Source organism: Pollicipes pollicipes, unplaced genomic scaffold (genome assembly GCF_011947565.3).
Source record: "Pollicipes pollicipes isolate AB1234 unplaced genomic scaffold, Ppol_2.1 Scaffold_6052;HRSCAF=7182_pilon_pilon_pilon, whole genome shotgun sequence".
NCBI classification, from domain to species: domain Eukaryota; kingdom Metazoa; phylum Arthropoda; class Thecostraca; order Pollicipedomorpha; family Pollicipedidae; genus Pollicipes; species Pollicipes pollicipes.
The window spans coordinates 10,721,776-10,748,031 of NW_023596805.1; the positions used below are offsets into that span (position 1 = coordinate 10,721,776).

Here is a 26,256-nt window from a genome sequence, read left to right on the forward strand (position 1 = left end):
GGGACGACAGAATGATGCTGGAAGTAAAAAATATAGCATGTTTCTCCCCTGTCCTTCCAATTTTTACCTTAGACTTCGAGAATTTCCTGAATTTGAAAATTTTGAATCTAATTGACACATCTAGCATGAAATAAGTGTGCACAGACTCACATGCCAGGGCCGTGTGCAGCTCTGCCAGATGTCACCGTCAGATGTCACCGTCAGATGTCGCTGTCAGATGTCACCGGACCACAGGACGAGGTCTGCCAGATGTCACCAGACCACAGGCCGAGGTCTGTCAGATGTCACCAGACCACAGGCCGAGGTCTGTCAGATGTCACCAGACCACAGGCCGAGGTCTGTCAGATGTCACCGGACCACAGGACGAGGTCCGTCAGATGTCACCGGACCACAGGCCGAGGTCTGTCAGATGTCACCAGACCACAGGCCGAGGTCTGTCAGATGTCACCAGACCACAGGCCGAGGTCTGTCAGATGTCACCAGATCACAGGCCGAGGTCTGTCAGATGTTACCGGACCACAGGCCGAGGTCTGTCAGATGTCACCAGACCACAGGCCGAGGTCTGTCAGATGTCACCGGACCACAGGCCGAGGTCTGTCAGATGTTACCGGACCACAGGCCGAGGTCTGTCAGATGTCACCAGACCACAGGCCGAGGTCTGTCAGATGTCACCGGACCACAGGACGAGGTCCGTCAGATGTCACCGGACCACAGGCCGAGGTCCGTCAGATGTCACCGGACCACAGGACGAGGTCTGTCAGATGTCACCGGACCACAGGACGAGGTCTGTCAGATGTCACCGTCAGATGTCACCGTCAAATGTCGTTGTCAGATGTCACCGGACCACAGGCCGAGGTCTGTCAGATGTCACCGTCAAATGTCGTTGTCAGATGTCACCGTCAGATGTCACCGGACCACAGGCCGAGGTCTGTCAGATGTCACCGGACCACAGGCCGAGGTCTGTCAGATGTCACCGTCAAATGTCGTTGTCAGATGTCACCGTCAGATGTCACCGGACCACAGGCCGAGGTCTGTCAGATGTCACCGGACCACAGGCCGAGGTCTGTCAGATGTCACCGGACCACAGGCCGAGGTCCGTCAGATGTCACCGGACCACAGGACGAGGTCTGTCAGATGTCACCGGACCACAGGACGAGGTCTGTCAGATGTCACCGTCAGATGTCACCGTCAAATGTCGTTGTCAGATGTCACCGGACCACAGGCCGAGGTCTGTCAGATGTCACCGTCAAATGTCGTTGTCAGATGTCACCGTCAGATGTCACCGGACCACAGGCCGAGGTCTGTCAGATGTCACCGGACCACAGGCCGAGGTCTGTCAGATGTCACCGTCAAATGTCGTTGTCAGATGTCACCGTCAGATGTCACCGGACCACAGGCCGAGGTTTGTCAGATGTCACCGGACCACAGGCCGAGGTCTGTCAGATGTCACCGGACCACAGGACGAGGTCTGTCAGATGTCACCGTCAGATGTCACCGTCAAATGTCGTTGTCAGATGTCACCGGACCACAGGCCGAGGTCTGTCAGATGTCACCGTCAAATGTCGTTGTCAGATGTCACCGTCAGATGTCACCGTCAAATGTCGTTGTCAGATGTCACCGGACCACAGGCCGAGGTCTGTCAGATGTCACTGGACCACAGGCCGAGGTCCGTCAGATGTCACTGGACCACAGGCCGAGGTCCGTCAGATGTTACCGGACCACAGGCCGAGGTCCGTCAGATGTTACCGGACCACAGGCCGAGGTCCGTCAGATGTTACCGGACCACAGGACGAGGTCCGTCAGATGTCACTGGACCACAGGCCGAGGTCCGTCAGATGTCACTGGACCACAGGCCGAGGTCTGTCAGATGTTACCGGACCACAGGCCGAGGTCTGTCAGATGTTACCACCAGATGTCGATGGGCCACGGACTGAGATCCAGAGCCGCTCCAGAACCGACGGTCAGCAGTGGCCGTGCCAGTCCACCAAAGCCGCGCCAGTCCACCAAAGCCGCGCCAGTCCACCAAAGCCATGCCAGTCCACCAAAGCCGCGCCAGTCCACCAAAGCCATGCCAGTCCACCAAAGCCGCGCCAGTCCACCAAAGCCATGCCAGTCCACCAAAGCCGCGCCAGTCCACCAAAGCTGTGCCAGTCCACCAAAGCCATGCCAGTCCACCAAAGCCGCGCCAGTCCACCAAAGCCGCGCCAGTCCACCAAAGCCATGCCAGTCCACCAAAGCCGCGCCAGTCCACCAAAGCTGTGCCAGTCCACCAAAGCCGCGCCAGTCCACCAAAGCTGTGCTTGTCCGCCTCAGCCTGATCAATGATTGTTCATGTTCTCCCGTTAATAATTGAAAAGGCATAGGCAATAACACGGCGAAAAATAGCCTCAACCTCGGCGCCCGACTCATGCATACCATGACCATGAACATGCACATACGCACCAACCGAGTGATGCTGAGATGAAATATCGCCGCGGCCAAACTCCGACCACTCTCATGTCCCTCAGGCTGAGATGAGGGAACACCTAGGCCGAACCACGACCACTCCCGTGTTCCTCAGGCTGAGATGAGGGGACACCTAGGCCGAACCCCGACCGTTCCACATGTCCCTCAGGCTGAGATGAGGGGACACCTAGGCCGAACCCCGACCGTTCCGCATGTCCCTCAGGCTGAGATGAGGGGACACCTAGACCGAACCACGACCACTCCCGTGTTCCTCAGGCTGAGATGAGGGGACACCTAGGCCGAACCACGACCACTCCCGTGTTCCTCAGGCTGAGATGAGGGGACACCTAGGCCGAACCCCCACCGTTCCACATGTTCCCCAGGCTGGGATGAGGGGACACCTAGGCCGAACCCCGACCGCTCCATATGTTCCTCGGGCTGAAATGAGGGATACCTCGGCCGACCATCGACCGCTCCCATGTTCCTCCGCACGATGGCGATGGAGAGAGAGAGAGAGAGAGAGAGAGAGAGAGAGAGAGAGAGAGAGAGAGAGAGAGGGGGGGGGGGGGGGTGCTGACGGCGCGATCAGCGCGTCGATGACTTCTCAGGTTCTGGGGAAGTCCCGTCTGTGATTCCTTCCTGTGATCCCTTCCCTCACCGAACCCATCGGCAACGATCTGACCACAATGCAAACTGCCGGCTGGCCCTGTCCACGCCTTGAGTTCAGCTGACGGCGCGTTACATAATCAGCTTGGGACACATCCTACCCTCATCCGAGACCGTTTTGCCAGTTTTTGACCGACACCGGCGGGTGGTTTTTCCAGAAAACGAGAGCGGGCAGTGCAGCCTCCGCCTCGCAGGGGGCGGTCAGCACCGGACGAGCGCGGCAGGGGGAGAGGGGGGGGGGGGCGTACTCAGTACCACTGGCGGCGCCTGCTGTATCACTGCCTGTGGTGCAGGCGGCGGCGCTGGCGCCACCAGCGGTGCTGTAAACAGCGGTGCTAAACAGAGCCGCACACGACGGCAGGGCCGGGTGTAGCGTGTCCGCCCATCATCCAGGCATCGCATCGCCCCAGCCCGTCGCAGGGTCAGTGCGCGAAAACTCTAGCTGATGGCCGACGCCGAAACAAAGGTCCGTTCCATGTCAGTGAGCTGTTCCAAATAATACAACTTATAGGGTGTTTATATGTCCTACGTGGCGTCCGCTTGTTGCATGTGACGTCAGGCGTGGTTTTCTATTCAGTTGGGGGGGGGGGGGGTCGTCCTCCAATTTGAGCTGCAGCCCCGTTCCCCAACAGTGAGGAAAAAGTGTGCCAACTCGATAAGAAACCATGTTGCTGGCGTATGTTGGGGACAGATGGCATCCTTTTCACAGTTCAGCCTCCCCGCAATTTATTTTGCGAGAATACGCCCATCTGTGACGTCCCATATCGCAAAATCAATAACAAATGGTAAACCGTGAAAGGCGATTGCAGTTCTATCTGGCAGCATTACCGCTTCATCATTGTCGAACACTTCACGCTGCGCACGTCATATTCGTGAAAAATATTACGGCATAATTGGCGCGTGCCCGATCACATTGCCATCCTTTGCTTCAGCACTTCCAAATTTAAAAGACGTCCGACCGCAGGCAGTCTGTATTGACAGCTACCTGTAGCATCACCTTTGCTTCCGCACAGAGCGGGGCACACATCAATGAACCAGCAGCGCACGCACAGAGCGAGGGCACACATCAACGAACCAGCAGCGTAACATCCGCACCCACAAGCCCGCAGTCCGCAACGGCACCTACCGGTCTGACCCTGTTATTCCAGAGTCGGCACCGGGCCAACGACACGGACAGCGCTGTGCGCCAGCGCACAACCCTCAGAACAGTCACAACGGCGGCGCACACGTGCGCTCTCAGAGTACGGCACTTCGACACACGACCGGAGGGACGTTGCGTCGCGGCTCAGCAGAAGACGCAGCGCCCCAGGACCATGGGATGGGGTAACGAGCCAGCTGACCCTCGCAAGTTTGATAAGAAATAACGCTCTAGTCCTATATAACGCTGCCAGACTAGGATGGCTCTGAAAAGCGCTTTCCCGTCCCCCACCCTCCTGAGAGGCTCCCATGTCACTGGCCGAAGGTGAGGTTCGTCTGCAACCTGGCTCATTCCTACGATCGTCTCAACACACTGGCCACACCAAATGACTGGCATCGCCCTGCATACAATCGCACAGAGCACGCTTCACCTGGACAACATGCGCAGATACCGCCACTCGACCGCGTCGATCTACCTAGTCACGCACACACGCACACGCACACACAGAGCGACTACTTGGCGTCCGACGCCGGCTTGCCCTCGTTCAGCTTCTGCTCGAACTTCTTGAACTCGGACTCGGCTATCTCGTCCGCTTCATCGGTGACCTGCTCCACGGAGACCACCTGAGGGGCCGCGGCCGTCGGTCAGCGGTGCTGTCTGACCACGGCACTGGGCAGCGGCGAGTCGCCGCGGAGCCGGAACACAAACGGTCGTGTCCGGGCTGGTGGTGCAGCTGGGTGCGGGACGGGGGCATACCAGAGGCAGCGTGACATTGATGGGGATCGTAGGGGAGGTTCTCTCGTAAGACCGTATGGGACGATTAATAGCTAAAAGGTGCACAATTCAAAACGCTCCCTCAGTTTCCCTTGCACGAGGGTAAAATGCCAACGCACATTCACAAACAATTCTAATGCGCTTCAGATGCTGGACTGAATATTCATCATTGGCTGGTAGAAGCGGTAAGCATTATTTACGGGACAACGGAAACGGTGTCTGGATGCGACGCCGCAGCAAGTTCAAAAGGCACAGCCAAATGGTTTTCGGCACCATCTCCGAGCCCTGACCCACTCAACTGCCTGGTTACCGAACTGTGGTAACTGCCATTTCGGACGACGTATATATTTAGATAAAAAATACTGCGTCGCCACATAACTGAAAAAGACACGCCTACGGGAAGCCCTTACGCCACCGTTCCATTCAGTTCCCACCATACCCACCTCGGGGACGTAGAACTGCAGCATGTTCTGCACGCCGTTCTTCAGTGTTACGACCGAGCTGGGGCAGCTAGTGCAGGAGCCCTGCATCTTCAGCTTAACCACACCATCGTCGAAGCCCATGAAGACGATGTCGCCGCCGTCCTCCTGCACAGTGGGCCGGATCCGGGTGTCCAGCAGCTCCTTAATCATCGCCACCACCTCGTCATCTTCCGAGTCGGTCTCCTCTCCTGGGGAATGACGGAGGCCCAGAGATGGGAACAGCCCATAGAGCTGCTACACTCCCCCTGTTGACTCGCTTTCATGCCGCATTTCACCAGGGCTGACCCACCTTCTCCAGTCGCCGACAGAGCAACTTCTCCAAACACAAACAGGGCAGACCCGCCTTCTCCAGCCATTGCCAGGGGAGACCCATCTCCTCCAGTCACCAACAGAGCACAGACCCACCTTCTCCCGCCACAACCCGGGGAGACACACCTTCTCCGTCATCAACAGGGCAGACCCGTCTCCCACAGCCATCACCAGGGTTGACCTACCTTCTCCAGCTTCAGCGGCATATGCTGCCTGGTGCACCACTGGCAGACCAGAGGTAAAAAAGTCCATGATGGTGGCGAAAATCTCCGGCTTGATCACTTTCCACTCTACCTCGTCATCCACCTGAAGCAGGATATTTCACGAACTGAGCGGCATCCCGACATGAAGATAAGAACAACCACTCATGGCTGGTAGGCCAGCCTAGCACTGGCTGGGCTGCGATGTGTTCTGATGCGTTTCTTTCCGAGTCCATGCATTCCCTCAGTGTCGGAGCGCTGCAACGGTGGGCTTGCCACAGCCCAGCCGATGCTACGAGCAGCGAAGCCACTCCAGCGGGCGGGGCGGTACCGCGGCCTTCGACGGCAGCCTGGCCTACCTTGGTGACGGTGATGAAGGTGGGCGCCAGGAACACCGACTTCACGCCGGGGATGCGGAACAACAGCTTGGCCAGCGGCGAGTGCTGAGCAGTGGCCACCGTCGGGAAGTCCAACGTGCCATACTCCAGCACCTGTGGGCCGCGCACGGTACAGCGGGGGGTGAGCGCTGGATCGTGGTCAAGGTGGTGAAGCCCACAGCATCGGACGAGAGGTGAGCGTTGGGCCGTGGTCAAGGTGGTGAAGTCCATAGTGCTGGACGATAGGTGAGTGTTGGACCGTGGTCAAGGTGGTGAAGCCTACAGTACCAGACGAGAGGTGAATGTTGGACCGTGGTCAAGGTGGTGAAGCCCACAGTACCGGACGAGAGGTGAGTGTTGGACCGTGGTCAAGGTGGTGAAGTCCACAGTACCGGACGAGAGGTGAGTGTTGGATCGTGGTCAAGGTGGTGAGGCCCACAGTACCGGACGAGAAGTGAGTGTTGGACCGTGGTCAAGGTGGTGAAGTCCATAGTGCTGGACGATAGGTGAGTGTTGGACCGTGGTCAAGGTGGTGAAGCCCACAGAACCGGACGAGAGGTGAGCGTTGGACCGTGGTCAAGGTGGTGAAGTCCATAGTGCTGGACGATAGGTGAGTGTTGGACCGTGGTCAAGGTGGTGAAGCCCACAGCACCAGACGAGAGATGAGCGTTCGACCGTGGTTAGGGTGGTGAAGCCCACAGTACCGGACGAGAGGCTAGCGTTGGACCGTGGTCCAGGTAAGGAGCCCACAGCACCGGACCCACAAATTTCTGGGGCCACATAGGCTGACAAGTTAAATGCATAACTTGTGTAGGTGAGTGACAGGCTGTCCTGCTAAACAACTACATGCCATATCACGACAAGGAAGCATGGCGAGTTTCACTCATGCACATTTAGAAGACAGCATTGACCAGATGCAAATCAATATCAACATTGATCAAATGCACATCATGATCACCATGGATCAGATGCACATCACTATCATCACTGAATGGATGCAAATCATTATTATCATTGATTGGATGCACATCACAATCATCATTGATTGGATGAAAATTGCTATAATTGATCAGATACACATCAGGGAGGGGCTCGGGACGTACCGTTTTTCCCGGCAGGAACTTCAGACTGTTCGGATTTGGCGTATCCTGAGTCTGGATAAACATGGTCCGAGCAGACAGGTTTAGCAGGCTGGCCGGAGGAGGGCACAGCTGGGGCCGGCCGAAGGCCAAGGCACTGAAAAAAAATGCACACAGCGCTGATAAATGGATGCAAAAGGGTTGAAGAACAATATGCAAAGTGCTCCTTTGCTTAGTGATTCAAATCAGGGTAATTATTTCAACTCACAAGTGGATCACTGAATTGCTCTTTTCTTATGGTCAAATGCCAGAGCTCATAATGAGTTGGCATAAATATTTGGTTTTAGTAATACCTGACACAATTTTTGACCTGAGGTTATACAGTGACTGTCACAAGTCAGGTAACCAAAGCTGCATACAAATGATGGTGATCACTAGCTGTTGTCAGATTTGGACTTGATGCATTACTGACAAGAGCAAGAGCATTGGAGTAATGTGTGGCAGTGTTTTTTATTCTAATTGCCTGGAGGATATATGGTGACCTTTAGAGGTCAAGTTGGTTAACATGGATGCACCTGATGCCATAGCAGCACACAGCTCTCTTCAGATTTTGATTCAGTGCATTACTGGCAGGGCAATGTAGGACTGGGACTGCAAAAATGCATCCTCTTGTTGGCCCAGCAGCAAGGTACCTCATCCAGTGAATTCCAGTACACTTAGAGTTTGGCACACCATGCTGCTAGGGCATATAGAGCCAATATTTCAAGGAATTATGATGCTGAGAAGGAAATTACACAACATTACCAAGAAACTATCTTTTAAGTTGAAGTAATCTGAAAATTCAGCACACTGGTGTCCAGGCCTGAAATCAGTCAACCCAGCAACAGGTCCGGTGCATGGAATGTCAGGGGTATTAGGAAGCCCAGGCCAGGATGTCATGTGTCTGGCACAGTGCACATAAAGGTGGTGTGCAACCAGTTTTGCCTCTAGTTGCCTGGAGGCCCTTAACAGGATGCTTATGGCACCTGATGACTATCTTCATGGCAGGCACATGGCCATCTTCAGATTTACATTTGCGAATTACTGACTTGGTCATGCCTGAACACAAATTTATGGCAGACAAATATGAATGCATTGCTGACTGCAGACATACCACGTCTCACAGGCCGGGGTCCTGCAGGGCCAGTAAACAAGATCCACACACCTGTGCCATGTGAGACGTTCTCCAACAATGGTGTGATACTGTGAGAGTGCAGACAGATGCCGGACAGCCGGCATCACTCTCCGACTGCAGAGGCGGCAGGCCGGCCACATGGCCAGTAGGTGGCGACGCCTGGATGATACTGTAGCAGCTCAGCTCCTGCCATCAGTTGTACCATTACATGTGCAGCCACATGGCAGTTCCATCTGTTTCAGCAGCCCAGACTTGCCAGCTAGCCATCAGCCCCAACAGGAAGGTGAAAAAGATGCTGCGGAGAAGGTGCACCTGCGCCCGCAAAGTGCAAAGCTGCATCACTGTTCGCTGTTAGCCGCGAGCTGTTACACCGCTACCAATTGACTTGTATCCTCAGGCCAGTGCTCATCACGATTTACCTAGCCCGTAGATGTCAATCGCGCTCCCCCAGCCCAATACCCGACCACCCACCTCCTGTGATTCCCCTACGTACCTGGCGACCCACTTCCACACCCACAGCCTAACTTCGACAACCACAACTTCGCACTCACGATTGAGTCGTGCTCGATGTAATCATCCACAACAGTCCATAATCCTGTCCAGAGACCGCTTCTATAATGCTGAAGGTCTCATAGTTAAAATTAATCCAATGAATATTTGTGTGATTTGCGTTTGGCTTGTTTTGTGCAATTTGATTAGGCACTGCCGGCAATAAATGCACACGAAGAAACAATCGAACACAATGCAAAAAGGTTGCTGTTCTGGCGCAAAAGTGCCGTCCTGTGGCGCTTGCCGCAAGCGGAATATTACAAACATTCAGTGAGGCCCCGCGCTACGTTGTATGTTCGATGGAGGATTGATAATTGCGACGGGCTTTGACTCCAACGATTTGTAGGTGCAAGATTGCCTTTTAATTGTGGGTGAGTATCGGATGTAGGGTTGTTCACATTATCGGGTTTTGGGCAGTTAGGGTTGAACGTGTTCGCCTCCAAGATATTAGTTACATATTGGGTTAATTTCGTGTTTTTCTAACCATGTATATCCTGTGATTTATTGTGAGGCCTTAGATCATGCAAGTAAATAGCTTTTACCTCAATATATGCACGAGCTGCCCAAAATGAAAGATGTATCCTGCTGCCCTGCCAAGATCTGATCAAGATCTGCCTCAGTTTGCAGACCTTTCATTGGGCATGAAAATTGACCTTCATTGTCTTCAGTTTTACAAGCAAAGCTAATTTTGTGCCTGTTTGTGCACATTTATGACTTGTTTGATATTGGATACACATAAGGCAGGATGCAAAAGACTATTAAGCCATGGCACAAGGCTGGGCACTGCATTACTGTTTCAATATACTGCTGTGTGAGAAGCTGTATGACATGGAAGTATCTGTGTGAATGTGTTGATAGTGTTAAACTATGTTTAAGGTGGCAAAAAGTTAAACTTTAACCAGTTTAAGCATGTTGTTTTGCTGAACCCCATTTAAAAAGTTAACCAGCAGTATCTGATCACATTCTTCAAGTTAACCAGCAGACAATTTTCCCTATGGACACAGTCAAGAGAGGGTTTCCCTGGGCCCTGGCAGAGTGTTGAAAATTGTTTTGATGTGTGCTCATTGAGCTTCAGGCCCTCATGAGAGCATCCTGCCTGCTCTCCTGGTTGTTGTACTGGAGGACATGTGAGAGGGCAGTGTGAGTATGGTGCAGAATGAGCTGGTGAGCTCTTTTCAGCATGTTGAGACCTGGCTAGATAATCACTTCTATGTAATACAAAAGCATATGACTTAAGGATGAACTTCTTTGATTTGTATTTTGCAGGAAATGGACACCCAGAAGTTCTCCCTCAGATGGGATGCATTCCAGAGCAGTGTTACTTCACTGTTTGACCACCTCCGACAAGACGAGGAGCTGGTGGACATCACCCTGTGCTGCGAGGGACAGAAAGTCAGGGCACACAGAATGATGTTGTCTGCCTGCAGCCCGTACTTCAGGGAACTTCTCAGAGTGAGTAAGGTGTGATGGTGCTGCATATGTTCTGAAATCATTGCTTATTGACTCTGTTGTCTTCACTCAGCCATTTCCAGAAACTGTCAAACAGGTGCTCAGGTGAAGTGATTGTCTTGAACATGTGCTTCTTTCCATTGAAACAGCAGTGGCAGTGCACAAAATATGTAGGGATTATGCTGTGATAGTGATTGAAGGAAAACAGTAAAGTTATGATGGAAAATGATGATTCCAACTCATATCACTGCTTAGTTCTCATGCATGGGTGCCCATGTGATACAACATGGGTATTGTGATATTGAAATATATGGTGATAAAGGAGAAAATGCACCCTTAATAAGGTCCATGTAGTAATGAGTGGTATCAACCATACAAGCTGGGTGTAAGCCACCATGGGGTGAGCTTGCCAGTAGTATCATATTATTGCAAGGTGAGCTTGCATGCAGTATCATGCCATCATGTGTTGGGCCTCCCTGTGGCATCTCTACAGTACCATGCTGTCATTAGGCACTTCCCTCGCACCAAGCATTCTCGGCTGTTTCAAATAGCTGATTTGTTTACTGAAACTTCTTTTATCAATGTGTATATATGTGTACATCTGTGCACCATGTGTTTTTCCTGTATGACTAGGTGCAGGAACTACGAACGTGTAAATGCACCATCAATGGAATGAATGTAAATGTTGAAATTTATGACGTAAATAGGGCGCAGGTCTTCTATTAATAACTAGGCATCCCTCTGATGTAAAGCGACCAGCACACCAAAATCGAACGTAACGTACGAGAAAATGGGCCTTCCTTTGCAGATGATCGCACCGCTGTGATGTTTTGCAGAAACCGTGACAGAAGCAGGGCGCCCTTTATGAATAGGCGCCCCTCTGATGTGAAGTGGGAAATGCGACGCAATAGGGGTTCCCTCTCTTCATATGAGACTGACGCCCCTCTGTCACTAAGAAACCCGCGATGTGGTCCTGGAGCTCCCCGATATCTGTGCGCTCGTGTTGGCTTTTCGTGAACTGGTGACTGTAGGATAAGCTTCAGTTGGCTAGGAATGTTTGCTCATGTACAAATCAGAACTGAAATATCGATATCGACCAGATCTGACAGATGTGTTCCATCTCCCCCTAGAACAACCCATGTCAGCAGATGGTGTTCTTCCTGAAGGACACGTCGGCCGCCGACCTACGGGCCATCATAGAGTTCATGTACAAAGGCTGCGTGAACGTGGCCCAGAGCCAGCTGGCCAGCTTCATCAAGACGGCAGAGATGCTACAGATCAGGGGTCTCAGTGGCGATGATGATAAGGTGAGGCACACGAGCGTGCTGGGGAGGGGCATAGGGCTACGATGGACTGCTGGTCTGGTCCCCGTGCTGAGAAGGGGCAGTAGGGGTTACGATAGACTGCGGGCCTGGTCCCCGTGCTGGGGAAGGGCATAGGGGTCACGATAGACTGCGGTCTCCTTACATATGCTTCACTTGCAGAGATAGTGGGATGCTGTAAACTGAACTACCTTAGTTATGGACTACCTCGCCTAAGCTACTTTTAACCGCCTAACCTATCGTAAACTACCTAACCCAGCATAAACTAATCGATCTACCGTAACCTGCAGACCCTGGCGTAAACTACATACCCTACGGCAAACTACCTAACCTACCGGGAGCGAGGCGCTCTCTTGAGCATTGATCGCATGTCTTAGCCGATGCACTGTGACCATCTTCGTTATGTGATGTTGTTCTGTCTCCAACGTATGAGATAGAACAACTGTGCGTGCTTATGTGGCCCCTGCGTTTCCAACGCCAGGTGTCTCCGTGAATCTCCGCTAGTCCTGCTGGGGGTCACGAAGGCACGAGGAGCTCGTTCGTCGCACGCTCACGTGATCCATTGGTGGACCGTGCCGTACATTCCCTTCTCGCTGCATTCCGTCATGTTGGTGTCACGCCTATGTACTTCCTCGTAATTCTTGTTTCTTTTCTCCACGCGCGCCCGTCCACGTGATGTTCGCGCCGCGGCCCACAGCACGTGTTCCTCTCTCACCCCGTGTTCATCACTCCTCGTGAGATTACGCTGACGTCACACCCCACGTCCTCATGTTCCTCCCGCGACCGTTGCCATGACGGCCTCCTCACAGCCCTCACCACTGTGTTCGGTACTTGTCGTGCCGTCTTGTCCCTCACGGTCGGCACCCGCGTGTTCCAGCCGTGCTCGTCGCCGGGTGGCGGTGCTCCGCCGCCACCGTCGGCCGCCGACGCCGCGCCGCCGCCGGCCAAACGACGCCGCCGCTCGGGCTCGCCGCGGCTAGCGGCGGCGGCGCCACCGGTCCGAGCCGAGGCAAGCCTGGCTGACGGCGCCACGCCGGCCGCCGGTCCAGTGCCGGCGCCGACGGGCGCGGCCGGGCCGCCCTGCCGCCGCCAGCCGCCGCCGGCGCCACCGTCGGCTGCTGACCCTCCGCCTCCGCCGCCGCCGCCACCGCCGCCGCCGCCGCCTCCGCCGATATCCTACCCGCCGGCGCCGGCCGCCGCCTCGCCGCAGCCGCCGCTGGACGTGAAGGTGGAGAAGGTGGACCTGACGGAGGATGATGACGGTGACGTCAGCCTGGACGCCACGCTCGGCTATGTGGCCGAGTACGAGGGCGGCTACGGCGAGCCAGACCTCTCCGTCAGCGCTATGGGGAGCGGCGGCGCCACGGCGGCAGCGGGTGAGTTAGCTGGTGAATGGCGACGCTGACTGGGCTATATGGCGGGCGGATGCGCATGTGCTGCATGTTGGATTACGGCGGTCTTCTGTGGCTGTGACAACCCACCGGAGGGTGATTTGTGAATAACTAGACAAGGGTTGATTGTAATCTGAAGTGGAATCAGGGAAAGTGCGGGGAATTAACTGACTTTTCCAAGACTTAAAAAGAAACACTAGCAGAGTAGCTTTCCCACCGTGAATCAGCACGTCCGCTTCTGCGACGGCGGTCGTGTTCATGGTTCATGTGCGACAGCTGGTCTGGTCATATCTTGCATTGGCATTTGATAGCGCATGTGATCCAAGCCTCGCGCGTCCGACGAGCGCGGAACTGCTGTCCTGCCGTCGGCCCTGGACTACTGTCAGACTGGTGTTGGCTCGTCACTGACGGCTCTCCTTGACGGCGGGCCTGGACTACTGTCAGACTGGTGTTGGCTCGTCACTGACGGCTCTCCTTGACGGCGGGCCTGGACTACCGTCAGACTGGTGTTCGCTCGTCACTGACGGCTGTCCTTGACGGCGGGCCTGGACGACCGTCAGACTGGTGTTCGCTCGTCACTGACGGCTGTCCTTGACGGCGGGCCTGGACTACCGTCAGACTGGTGTTTGCTCCTTACTGACGGCTCTCCTTGACGGCGGGCCTGGACTCCCGTCAGACTGGTGTTCGCTCGTCACTGACGGCTCTCCTTGACGGCGGGCCTGGACTCCCGTCAGACTGGTGTTCGCTCGTCACTGACGGCTCTCCTTGACGGCGGGCCTGGACTACCGTCAGACTGGTGTTCGCTCGTCACTGACGGCTCTCCTTGACGGCGGGCCTGGACTACCGTCAGACTGGTGTTGGCTCCTCACTGACGGCTCTCCTTGACGGCGGGCCTGGACTACCGTCAGACTGGTGTTCGCTCGTCGCTGACGGCTCTCCTTGACGGCGGGCCTGGACTACCGTCAGACTGGTGTTCGCTCGTCACTGACGGCTCTCCTTGACGTCAGGCCTGGACTACCGTCAGACTGGTGTTCGCTCGTCACTGACGGCTCTCCTTGACGGCGGGCCTGGACTACCGTCAGACTGGTGTTCGCTCGTCACTGACGGCTGTCCTTGACGGCGGGCCTGGACTACCGTCAGACTGGTGTTCGCTCGTCACTGACGGCTCGGCCTTGTTTCAGGCGAGAGACTGGCCGGCCCTTCCCAGCTACCCGGCGAAAACGGGGCCGTTCCAGGTAAGCCTGAGCCTGCTGCACCGGCGACAGCTGCACGTGTGCAGCCACGTGTGCAGCCATGTATGCAGCCACGTATGCAGCCATGTGCGCAGCCACGTGTGCGGCCACGTGTGTGTCAGGCGAAGGGCGGGCGCACTATCTGCCGCCGTGGCCCCACACGCCCCCATTGTGCGCGATGCAAATATGGAAGTCTAGTTGTAGCTAGCATTGAAATGTTAGGAAAGCGCTGAGAGAGAGAACGCAGGTTTTTCTCGAAAAGCTGCGATTAGAAGGAGTGTTTGTAAGCTTAGTGGCGGAAAGACACACATGGTTGCCTATTTTTGGCAAGATGCTTTTTTGAACAAGACGTATGGCACCTGGCTCGTTTTGCTACTTGGAGTCGCAGGTCCCTCCCCCCTTCATACACACTTACTTCCCCGGGCGAAGGTTCTTTTGTGTCCTCTGTTTGGAGTTAAGTTTCTGCAGTCTGTGCTGCTCATATTTTGTAGGCCATTGGTTAAGGCTTTTGGTTGCACGCGCGCCGTAAACAATCTAAGAAAATTGCGAACGCTGCATCTCTCAATGACATATTTGGTACGGGAAAGCATTCGTTGCAGACTTATTCATACTGAACGGGGAAATGCATATTTATAGTGCATTACCTTTAGAACAAGACGGGGTTGACCAGAAGAGCTGCACTGTTTTTACGTCCTGGACAAGGGCCGAATAGCGTCCTCAGACATAACGATCCGATGTTGGGCCTTTTGGACGGCAAACAGGTCCGTTTCTGCTCTGCTACCGAACCTGTTATCTCAGGTGTTGACGTGCAACACAGTCGTGACACTGCTGCACCAAGTGAGTGAGGCTTCACATCAGCCGCCCCCGTTCGAAGTGAGAAATGATCGCTGATAAACCCCAATAGCGGGTGAGTGCGGTGTCCTGGCCTTCCATTGACATGTAGATTGTCATTGAGAGCATACACGCTCTTCAACCGGTATCACAAGAGGTGCTGTCTGGTTAAAGCAGTCAACCTTGCAGGTGGCTGTCGGTAGCAGCTCTGTGACCAAAAGGCGTGTACATTGCACGGAGATGTGCGTCCGTCAGAGGAAAGCTTGCCAATGGCAAAGGTTGCAGCGAAGTGCAACAACTGTACGCGTACCTCGTGCAGAGTAGTATGCTCTGGCGTTTGTCCCAAACATAATGGACAGTTTGGGGCTGGGTACCGTGTCGAAACGCAGCCGCGCTTGCGCCAGGTACGGGCTCAGCGCCGCCGTCCCGGTCCAGGCGGGCGTTGCGTGCGCGGCAGAGGCGATGATACACGAGGACCGCGCCAGTCAGGCATGAAATTGTAAGACAATGCAAATTACGCGATGCGTTCCGTATTTCCATCCGTTGCGTGTGCTACAAATTTATAAACCCCGCAGCCCCCTCCCCCCCCCCCCAAAGAAAAACAAAACACATTTACGGTACTCCTCCCCCAAGAAACCAAAGCAACAGAAATATCACACCGTGTACCAGGGACTGGCACAGTGCCAGGGACGCTTCTGAAAGACGGGGTCAGCGTGGGAGGGGGGGGGGGGGTAGTTGTCCACTCCTAAAGACTGGCCCGCTCAGGAGCGTTGCCGCCAACACGCTCGGCTCGGCAGAACAAGAGACAAATGAGTAAAAGGTGCCACTATGCTTATATGCATACCACTTTAACACTACCACTTTACCACTTTATTACTATACCACTATGTATGACTGCTGTATAAAGTCTGGCTTATCTTCCACGTGTCGTCATTCGAGCGTCTGTAAGCGAGCGGTGGGCGGCAGCACGCGAGCCCAGTACAGTGCCGGTGACTTGACTGCCCAGCACCAGCCACGAGGGTCACCGCTGCAGCGGCGCCCGCCGAGCTGTGGCACTCTTGGCGGAAGTGTTTGGCTGGCTGATGCGGTGACACGGGAAGAGCGGTCCGTGACAGAGTCACGCTGGTGATGTTACTCAGGGCAGTGTATGCCCGGTGCCTGCGTAGAGCACGGGTTGCGACATTTCGTGGTAGGCACAAATGCAGGCATTCCTCCCATATATGCTGTGCTTTTCAGCCCTGCCTATTTCGGTTAGCAGGAGCAGGCGTCGACCAAGTGCGGCATTTGGCGGGCTAGGGTCAGACCCTCGCGCTTCCCAGGCCTCTCCCCAGCCCAAGACCTTGACTCCAAGTGGAGAAGCGAACCCATGTTGAACCTAGCTGAAACAGCAGCGCATGCGAGCAACCCCCCTCCCCCCCCCCGCCCCCAAAAAGAATGGAATACGCTGGGAAGGGCCGGTGATCCTCTCCTTTGCCACCGATTGTCGGTGCTTCAACGTCTTCGACCATCGTCGCATGTAGAGTGTGGGGTTGTTTAAACGTATATCAGCTTTGCATGCCAGCAGAGATTGCAAGACACTTGGAAAGGTCTGGTGAGGTGTACCAAAACGTCATACTTGGAACACTATATGTTTAGACGGGCTGACCGCTGTGTCGGGCACTGGCGCTCTGTTTGTTTTCCGTACTGATCCGCTTCATCCAGGATGCAGGACATTTCAGGGCGATTCGAAAAGGTCATTCGAAGGTTGTCAGGCAGTGGCAACATTGGTTTGCGCTAAGATTTGAAGCAGCGCCTGATATTTCATAAATGAATTTGTGTTTAGTTTGTTAAACTTGTTATTTGGCTGGCTGTGTTTCAAAAGAACTCTGCCCAGCGGACTTCTACCGCTGTAGTTATGCGTGGGCAGTGCAAACAGACGAAGGATGCATGCCACAGAACCACCATAGAACCACCAGACAGAACATGCAGAACATAGGTTTTGTACCTGTGTCAGCTGATAACGGCCATGAGAACTATACGCTTTAAAGATCGGTTCGAACCCTCCGATTGGATGGATTTCTGGGATCAGTGTTCACGCTGAGCCCCGTTCGTCCCGTGAGTCCTGTTGTCGCCATCCGACCGTGAAATGTATTAACGTCAAAATTTCGCTATTTGATATTGGGACGTACAAATGTGACCAAAGCCATAGCCCGACTCGTTTGCCGCGCAACTTCTCACGTATCTGGTGAATGCCTTACGGAGCGTCCTCATCACCACAGGTTTGCCGGAAGATGCCGAATGCAGGGACAAAGTGGCGATACCCTGCCAAATTTGGATCGTTTTTAGGCTTGACGTGCCGCAATGCTCGGCACGGTCCGCCATGCCCTCTGACGTTTACCGACATTTAGCCCGGCCACTGGCACCGGGTGCAGCCATACCAGTCGGGGAGAATAGCGAACTTCCAAACCGACTATAGCCCACTGCCACGGCGATGTGTATCGGAAGGCAGTCGCTGTGACTGGCTGCTTTATTTGGACGGACAAATGCGACCAAAGCCGTAGCCCGACTCATGCGCCGCGCAATAGTTCGGCTGTTGGGTGACAACATGATGGTGTACTTACCGCCCACCTAAGTTGTTCGTTCATAATCGCTCATCACTGTGGATTGCAAGGACACATTGTACTCCAGATACATTTGTATTTGCTATCTCCATCGCAAGCATACCAAACACCGCAAAACATCAAACGAGCGAACAAACTTGTAAAAATGTGTCTTTACCAGGACAGGTTAGCTAGTGGCCCTCGAATTTGGGTGCTAAGTGGCTGCACGCTGTTAGTATGCTTATATATATATACGATCGATTTAACATTCGCGTATCTGGTGAATGCCTTAAGGATCGTCCTGGTCACCACAGGTTTGCCGGCAGAGACCGAATGCAGGGACAAAGTGGCGATACCCTGCCAAAATTGGATCGTTTTTCCTCTTATCTAAGCGCAGAACGACCGCCCGCCCCGCCATGGGACGCCGTGTGATGCTATATCAACGCCTTGAACAAGCGGACACCGACCGTCGGACCGGCTTTCAACCGGACGCCGTGTGCGGGTGATTGTATTGAACTAATAGGCAAGGCGCGATGTTTGAATTTCGTCCCATAGCCCTGCTATAGTGCTGTCCAACGGACCCGGTCCCAGTCTCCGTGCTAATTTATGACTATTTTAAAACACTGTCATGTAGGTTTTTCTTCGCGTAGCGGTCTCCCTCATTTGAATAGCACTTGTCGTGGGGGGGGGGGGGGAAAAATTAGCGTTCTGACCATCACAGGCGGACGAATTGCTCTCCGTTTCAGAGAAAATAGTGCTGTACTTTTCGTTAATGCTCTTTGCGCGCTATATATCCACATATCGGATACTTTTATGGGACTTAAACGGCTGCCTTTTAAGGAGCAATTCCTTCGAATGCCTTGGTAGGATGGCTTTAGAGTCAGAATTTGTGCTGAGTTTACACTCAGTCTGCTTCGAACACGCGGATGCACACCACCCTTGTGAAACTACTTCAGTTCAGATGGCACTTATCGCGGAGAGATTTGAACGAGTCAGTGCCTCACTCTTTGTCGGCAACTGGTTGACCGTGACACAAGCCACATTAAAGGGAATGCTCCACATTTGAAGATATTGAAGCAAGCATCAGATTTGATGAAATAAGCTGATTTATAACTATTGGTATGCCTTTAAATGGAAAAGACTGCTCTAGACAACGCAATTTCTCTGTTATAATATATGTGCATATATAGTAACTATATATCATAAATGGTAACTATGCTCCTTAATGCGGCCTTTTTCATTACGTCATCTTACCTTGTACGACATTGATTTAGAGCTAATTGACCACCGTTATGTCTGGAAATCGTTCACTAGAACGCCAGATACGAAGGACTCGACCAGTGTATTTTTATGGCCTTGACCGCCGTATGGCTATAAAATGGCGGAATTTGAAGGACGTTATGGCGTCATGGATGCCAGGGAGACCTTGACATAGCCTTCCCGAAAATGTCTGCGCATTTTATGGGTTGTGTAGCTCAGAAACTAGAACGGATAGGTCTTGAGAACGACACGGTTGTGAACTGCACCGAATGATCTTCGAGATAGCCGTTTCAGTTAAAAACCCCACACAAAGTGTGTAACACTCGCTTTAAGATTGATGACCAAGGTGAAGTTACCCGACTTCGCTCACTTAAGCGCGAGTTCAAGGACGCGAAGCCGCCTGTCTGTCGCCCATTGGTCTGAGCATGAGCCGCCGCGCCGCGCCGGCCGTTGCGGGGCCGTTCAGCGCCGTGGGGCGGCCGGCGGCAGCGTCACCGTGTGCCCTGGCCTGCCCGGCAGGCGGCCCGCGCCACGTGTGCGCCGAGTGCGGCAACGTGTACCGCCGCCTCGACTCGCTGCTCCACCACAAGAAGCGCCACCTGGGCCTCACCACCTGCAACCTCTGCGGCAAGGTGCACAGCATCGTCTCCGACCTGCGCAAGCACCTGCAGAAGGAGCACGGCCTGAGCGTGGAGCAGGTTCGGCGCGTAGGTGCCCACCCGCGTCCGGACGCGGACGCCGCAGGAGCGACCGCGGCTGAGACCCTGGACACTGACACCGCAGGAGCAGCCGCGGCTGGGACCCGAGACACTGACACCGCAGGAGCAGCCGCGGCTGGGGCCCGAGACACTGACAACGCATGAGCAGCCGCGGCTGGGGTCCGGACACTGACACCGCAGGAGTAACCGCGGCTGGGGCCCGGACACTGACACCGCAGGAGCAGCCGCGGCTGGGACCCGGGACACTGACACCGTAGGACCAGCCGCGGCTGGGGCCCGGACACTGACGCCGCAGGAGTAACCGCGGCTGGAACCCTGGACACTGGCACCGCAGGAGCGGCCGCGGCTGGGGCCCGAGACACTGACACCGCTGGAGCAGCCGCGGCTGGGGCCCGAGACACTGACACCGCTGGAGCAGCCGCGGCTGGAGCCCGAGACACTGACACCGCAGGAGCAGCCGCGGCTGGGACCCGGGACACTGACACCGCAGGAGCAGCCGCGGCTGGGGCCCGAGACACTGACACCGCAGGGGCGACCGCGGCTGAGACCCTGGACACTGACACCGCAGGAGTAGCCGCGGCTGGGGCCCGAGACACTGACACCGCAGGAGCAGCCGCGGCTGGGGCCCGAGACACTGACACCGCAGGAGCAGCCGCGGCTGGGACCCGGGATACTGACACCGCTGGAGCAGCCGCGGCTGAGGCCCGAGACACTGACACCACAGGAGTAACCGCGGCTGGGACCCGGGACACTGACACCAGAGGAGCAGCCGCAGCTGAGGCCCGAGACACTGACACCGGAGGAGTAACCGCGGCTGAGGCCCGGACATGGACACTACAGCAGTATCAATGGGTGGAACCCGGGCACTGACGTCACAGCAGGGCCCGCCCTCCCCCTCCCTCTCCCCCCCCCCTCCCCCCGGTCAGCTGGAACTTGGACAACAACACCACAGTAGGAACCCGGGCGGGAACCCGGACACTGACACCACAGCAGAAACCCCGACTGGGACCCGGACACTGACACCACAGCAGCAAACCCGGGCGAACAGACTCGGAGTGGTGCAGTGACGCGCACTTCATCGTTGCTTCGGGCTGGACGAAAATAGAAGAGAAATAGACGAGACTGGAGATATCCAAGACAGATGTACCCTGAGATTGTGCGATGGCGTGACCATGCTTCGACGGTCCCTTGGCATTGCTGGTTTTGGCTCAGCCATAGTCGCCTTCAGATGCGGGCGCCTGGCATAACATGTGGTCCTGCATGGTAAGCATGTAGTTGTTAACGCACAACCCTTGTGGTTTACCGCAGTCGTGTTCCAGGGTTATGGCATGCCTGAGCTTTGTTTCGACTTGAACTAAAGCCCGAGACACCAGGCTACCATGAGTGATGTGTTATAGCGATGTGATTTCTGCAATTTGACGGACGTCAGTTTGCAATGGGCAATTTGAGATGCATCAGCCAACTCTTCAGGGTGGCTTATGCTGGCGTTGTATTGTTTGATGTGATGCGATATGGTTAAATGTGTTCCGGTTAATACAGGTAATAAAACCAGAAATTGCCATTACGGAGATGATAAAGATGCGTTAACGTGTTGTCGAGGAGTGTGTAATACACGTACGGTGCTGCAATATTGCATATGCTGAACACGGCTTCATCGCGCGGCAATACAGGTAGTCTCGGTTCATGCAGGTAATAAAAACCGAAATTGCCGTTTCGGAGATATATGCATCAATGTCCCAGTCGATGAGTGTGTAATACACGCACCGTGCTGCAGTGCTGCGTATGCTAAACATGGCTTCAGCGCACAGCAGTGCCGAACTGTTAAGCAGCTTTGTTTTCCTGGCTAGAAATAGCATTGTCTGCTGCCGATGCTGCGTTCCTAGGCAGATAGGGGTTCTGGGTCGCTGGGAAGGGGAATAGCTGCTGCTGCGCTCATGTGTTATCATCACTTACCCGCGCAGAGGAGGCTTGTGTGTTATCATCACTTACCCTGCGCAGAGAAAGCTTGTGTGCTATCAGCACTTACTTTGCGCAGAGGAGGCACGCATGTTATCATCACTTACCCCGCGCAGAGGAGGCTTGTGTGCTATCATAACGTACCCTGCGCAGAGGAGGCCTGTGTGCTATCATCACTTACCATGCGCAAAGGAGGCTTGTGTGCTATCATCACTCACCCTGCGCAGAGGAGGCTTGTGGGCATCATCATTTCGCAGAGGAGGCTTGTGTGCCATCATCACTTGCCCTGTGCAAAGGAGGCTTGTGTGCTATCATCACTTACCCTGCGCAGAGGAGGCTTGTGTGCTATCATAACTTACCCTGCGCAGAGGTGGCAGTCACTCACGCATCATCATCACGTACCCTGCGTAGAGGTGGCATACGCTAACTTCGGTGAAACTGTGTTAGTGGTAGTGATGGGCTGTCGTCTGCAGGCTATAGTTCATCATTCCAAGAGCTGTACGAGGTCCAAAATTGCGAGTTCTTGTCCTCAAAGTAGCTGCCCTTCTATATACCATGAGACACTTGTCGAACGGAAATATCAGACAATCTTTTGGGACATATGAAAATGTTTGATATTAAGTGTTGTCATAAAATGTCTCCAGGAATGCTTGGCATTTTCGTTTAGCGAGTGCCTCCTGGCATACTGAACTCCGTTATTTTGAACGCTACCCAGAACGCTAAAAGACATAGAGCCCTTAAGTCGTTCTTACAAATGTAAGCACACTCTGAAACACGGCTCACGTTTTACTGACGCCTGTCCAAACACTTTCAGTGACGACGGCACGGGCACATAATTTCGGTTTATCTCGCGGGGTCAGTCACCGGTGCACTCCAATTGTGGTCAGCGGTAGCCCATGCACCCCATGCACAGCTGCTACTCCTGCACTTGCCGTCCCGCTTGCCTTAACTAAAACGCCCTGCGTGTGTGGGTGGAAGTTTGCCAAACCTGAGTTGGTGCCGTTCCATCCGGCGGAAGCAGTGGGTTTATGCTAAAAGTTCGTACGGAAGCATTGCGCATGCATAAAATGCACGTGTCCTTATTCCTGAGGAAGCGTACGTAACGAGCGCGCGCTCGAACAAACGGCCTCGAAAGTACGCCCCTGATCCACCAGGTGGCAGCGGCACCGACCCATCACGCCGTTTGGCGGCCGTCGAGAGGATCCAACCAGTGCCCAGGACAGTGGTGCAGATTAAGACCATAACTTTGTGCATGTGTTAATCGTTGTCAGTGCGCCGCAAAGCCGTAACTCTCATCGCCGTTACCAGCAACCGTTTCGCGTAGGCTTGGCGCAAGCGCTCCGAACTCCACAGAGGTGGTAACGAGACAGCCTATCTCACCCCCACCCCCCACCCCATACACCCAGCGGGTCGTTCTCAGATCAATGCAGATCCACAAGAAATTGCTTGAGGGAAGGTGTGTCGAAATGTTAGAAACAAATTGACGGGCACAGAAAAGGCCTGAAAGTGAACCGCAGCGGAGAGTAAACTTTATGGCACCTCATTTGTGTGTCACGGCACCGTCTTGTCATACAAGTCGGCACTGACGCCGCTTTGCTGGGTAGCGCGAAGCGAAGACATACCAACGGCACATCGCTGAACCAGAGCAAGCATGACCCATGAGCCATTGATCCGTTTCGATATGCCATAAAATTCGTAAATAACTGTGTAGCCAGATAAACCGAGGGGGTCTCTGTTCATGGGCCTCCAGAAGCAATGCAAACCAGCATGCTTCATGCATTCGCGCTATGAAGCCTGCCTGCCTGCCTTACAGAGCCCCGGAAGCACATGCACGCTGACGCTGACGTGGCGGGATGATATGACGTGTGGTGATGTGATAGCATAGTACGTGGTAACATACGTGTGGTATATAACATGTGACAAAGATGTGAATCTCGCGGCTCACAATAGCATCCACAAAGCTTATGATACCGAATATGTTACGCAAGATTTGAACCGTGCGGTGCCGACACGCTCACCTGTCCCGAACTGGTACGGCATGTGCACTGTTTACCGCACGGGTAATAGGGACATGCAGCCTGTCCCTCCCCCCCCCCCCCCCCCCCCCCCACCACACACACACTTGGCTGTCAGCCCATCTCCCTAGCTTTAAATGCGAAGCAGGGGGAGCCCGAGCGGCAGTCAGCTGTGGAGCGACTTCGAGAGTAGATATAGCATTACACTTCCCCAGTCATCACATCATGCAAAACTACGCTTCGGCGTTTAAATAAAGATCGACGGGCATACGGCCTGTACGAGTGCGGTCATGGGCCGCGTAAGGTCCTGCGGATAGTGCAGTGACAAACAATCGGCAATATGCTACTTGCCCAGGGTCGTGGAGTCCCCATATGTCAATGCCGGTCAGGGCGAAGTGCTGCTACAGCGAAATTTTTTTGTATTTGCTCTCCCATTAATATTTTACGCCTGGTTGGCCCTTCACTGACAATTTGCGTGGTATCGACAGGCTTCTGTTAGATTTAGATATGGTTAAACCTCACAGTGTCCGCAGCACTTGTATGTCCGCATATTTTCGTGAGCGTTTTGCTCTTTGGAAGGGTGTTGACTGATCCAATAAGTGTTCCCGATTTTCTGGAGGCAAATCACGCGGAATTATCCCAAGCTCTAGGCGGCTAGGCCGCTAAATGTTTTCCTTATGCGATCAAAATTGTGACTAAGTGTATTTGTCACGTTATTAGTGAGTGCTAACGTAATGAACCAGCGTTTCATATTTGCCTGACTCGAAGCTCAGATAAGTCATCTTTATGCAGAAGCCTTGCTATGTGTATTAAGATGTCAGTGAATATTGCCTCTTCTTGCAGCGTTTCGTTCTCATGAATAGCATCATGAGACACATTTTGTGACCAGCATGCTTAACAGAAGAACAATGTCGTTTCGGCCAAATATTTCAAGTAGTTTGAAGAGACGTTAGGTAGGTAGAAATGGTTAACACTTCAGGGTCCGTTTATCACACTATGCGCTATTCGTATAACACTGCCTTTGTAAAAATCCTGTCAGGTGCAATCGAACCTGCTCGGATATTTATCACATTAGCAGATGCTCGTGTGTGCCTAATAAGATGTGTGGTTTAACAGATAGTCTAGTGTGCCTGGGAAAACACATGGCTAAGATAAAAAAGAGATGTCCACATGTGCATACCGACAAAAAAGTCGCATCACGCACACAGAAACGCACCGATGCAAACATACGCGTACTTGCCTGCACACACATTCAGACAACATTAGAACATCTGCTTTACAGTTTCGGCGACTTCAAATGCCGATAATCTTGTATGTTACCAGATGAAAGAAGGCAGGGATAATCCGAACGTATGTGTTTAAAAGCGTTGTAAGAAATATCGTATGTTAGCGATATGCCTTCATCTATCGTACGCTCTTTTGCCCCGAAGCAGTCATTGTCATCCGATCTCACACTTACACTCTTCGCTCCCATGCCCACACAGTATCCTACCCACTCATTCATTCTGAGCCCGTCTCATACAGCTGCAGCTTCGACCATCTTCAATGTCAGCTTCTCTGCCCCCCCCCCCCCCCCCACACGCTCTTCAACTTCGGCCGGTTCAACCACTGGCGCTCCCAAGTCTTCCACTCACGAGCTTCCCATTAGCTCACCAATGTTTACGTGCCGGTCCCACTTTCCCATCCGCTTTCTTTCCGCCTCGCCTTCGTCTCGCCCTCCCTTGCTTTTCTATCCCTACGTTTGCCCTGTGTCCCTTCTCCAAACTGTTACCCGATCCCCACCCCGCTTACCCCTGCGTCCCATCCTGCAGGCTCCCGAAAATGCACAAACCCTGAGCACTGATCGGTGCTCCCGAAGCACCGAGGGGGTTCCGTGGCGATCAGACGCAGCACTAAACTGACCTTTAGCCTGTCCACGTGTATTGTACATCGCACCAACGCCACGTGTGTGTCCTGTTGCAGACGGCGGCACCCACGTGTGTCCCGTGTGTGGCCGGCAGTACACCAACCCGCGCTCGCTCGAGTACCACAAGAAGATGCACGCGGGTCTCACCACCTGCGTGCTCTGCGGCAAGGTCTCCAGCAAGGTGGAGCACCTGCGCCGGCATCTTGAAAACGTGCACAAGCTCTCTCAGGAGGACATCCGCAGTATCGTGCCCACGCGGAACCGGGCTCGCTATCCGGACGGGGTGTGAGGACGGGCCGGTGGCAGGCCGCCGGACGGGCTGCTGGCTGGGGTGTGAGGACGGACCGGTGGTAGGGCCGCCGGGCGGGCTGCTGGCTGGGGTGTGAGGACTGACCGGTGGCAG

The 26,256-nt window shown here is 54.2% G+C and overlaps 3 protein-coding genes across 4 annotated transcripts; 2 read left to right on the top strand and 1 right to left on the bottom strand.

Moving 5' to 3' along the window:
* Window positions 1-4,067: 4,067 nt before the first annotated feature.
* On the bottom strand, window positions 4,068-9,330 carry LOC119104565 (NFU1 iron-sulfur cluster scaffold homolog, mitochondrial). Of its 2 annotated transcripts, none has more exons than XM_037228289.1 (7): window positions 9,196-9,330; window positions 8,675-8,830; window positions 7,495-7,627; window positions 6,374-6,505; window positions 6,000-6,120; window positions 5,467-5,693; window positions 4,068-4,872 (listed from the first exon to the last, which is right to left on the bottom strand). In XM_037228289.1, the coding sequence occupies exons 2-7, from the start codon at window positions 8,782-8,784 to the stop codon at window positions 4,762-4,764; spliced, it is 834 nt and encodes a 277-aa protein (XP_037084184.1). In that variant the 5' UTR covers window positions 8,785-8,830; window positions 9,196-9,330; the 3' UTR covers window positions 4,068-4,761. The 2 variants fall into 2 exon arrangements, with proteins under 2 accessions (XP_037084184.1, XP_037084183.1); XM_037228288.1 differs by having other exon boundaries at window positions 9,138-9,330.
* A 145-nt stretch (window positions 9,331-9,475) lies between these two features.
* Window positions 9,476-12,919, top strand: LOC119104566 (broad-complex core protein isoforms 1/2/3/4/5; the record flags this gene model as incomplete). Its single annotated transcript, XM_037228290.1, has 4 exons — window positions 9,476-9,564; window positions 10,460-10,645; window positions 11,773-11,949; window positions 12,842-12,919. Coding segments are annotated over exons 2-4 (438 nt in total), but the record flags the coding sequence as incomplete, so codon positions are not given.
* A 217-nt stretch (window positions 12,920-13,136) lies between these two features.
* Window positions 13,137-26,250, top strand: LOC119104567 (transcriptional repressor scratch 1). The gene is made up of 3 exons (XM_037228291.1): window positions 13,137-13,340; window positions 14,537-14,590; window positions 25,910-26,250. Exons 1-3 carry the CDS (start codon window positions 13,310-13,312, stop codon window positions 26,140-26,142), a joined length of 318 nt encoding a protein of 105 aa, XP_037084186.1. The 5' UTR covers window positions 13,137-13,309; the 3' UTR covers window positions 26,143-26,250.
* Window positions 26,251-26,256: the final 6 nt, after the last annotated feature.

Coding starts and splice junctions, on each gene's coding strand:
- LOC119104565 (XM_037228289.1), bottom strand. CDS start 8,784: ATGTGGCCGGCCTGCCGCCTCTGCAGTCGGAGAGTGATGCCGGCTGTC. Junction 7,628..8,674: donor GAACGTCTCACATGGCACAG/GTGTGTGGATCT, acceptor ATTTTTTTTCAG/TGCCTTGGCCTTCGGCCGGC. Junction 6,506..7,494: donor AGTTCCTGCCGGGAAAAACG/GTACGTCCCGAG, acceptor CGCGGCCCACAG/GTGCTGGAGTATGGCACGTT.
- LOC119104567 (XM_037228291.1), top strand. CDS start 13,310: ATGGGGAGCGGCGGCGCCACGGCGGCAGCGG. Junction 13,341..14,536: donor CGGCGCCACGGCGGCAGCGG/GTGAGTTAGCTG, acceptor GCCTTGTTTCAG/GCGAGAGACTGGCCGGCCCT. Junction 14,591..25,909: donor CGAAAACGGGGCCGTTCCAG/GTAAGCCTGAGC, acceptor GTCCTGTTGCAG/ACGGCGGCACCCACGTGTGT.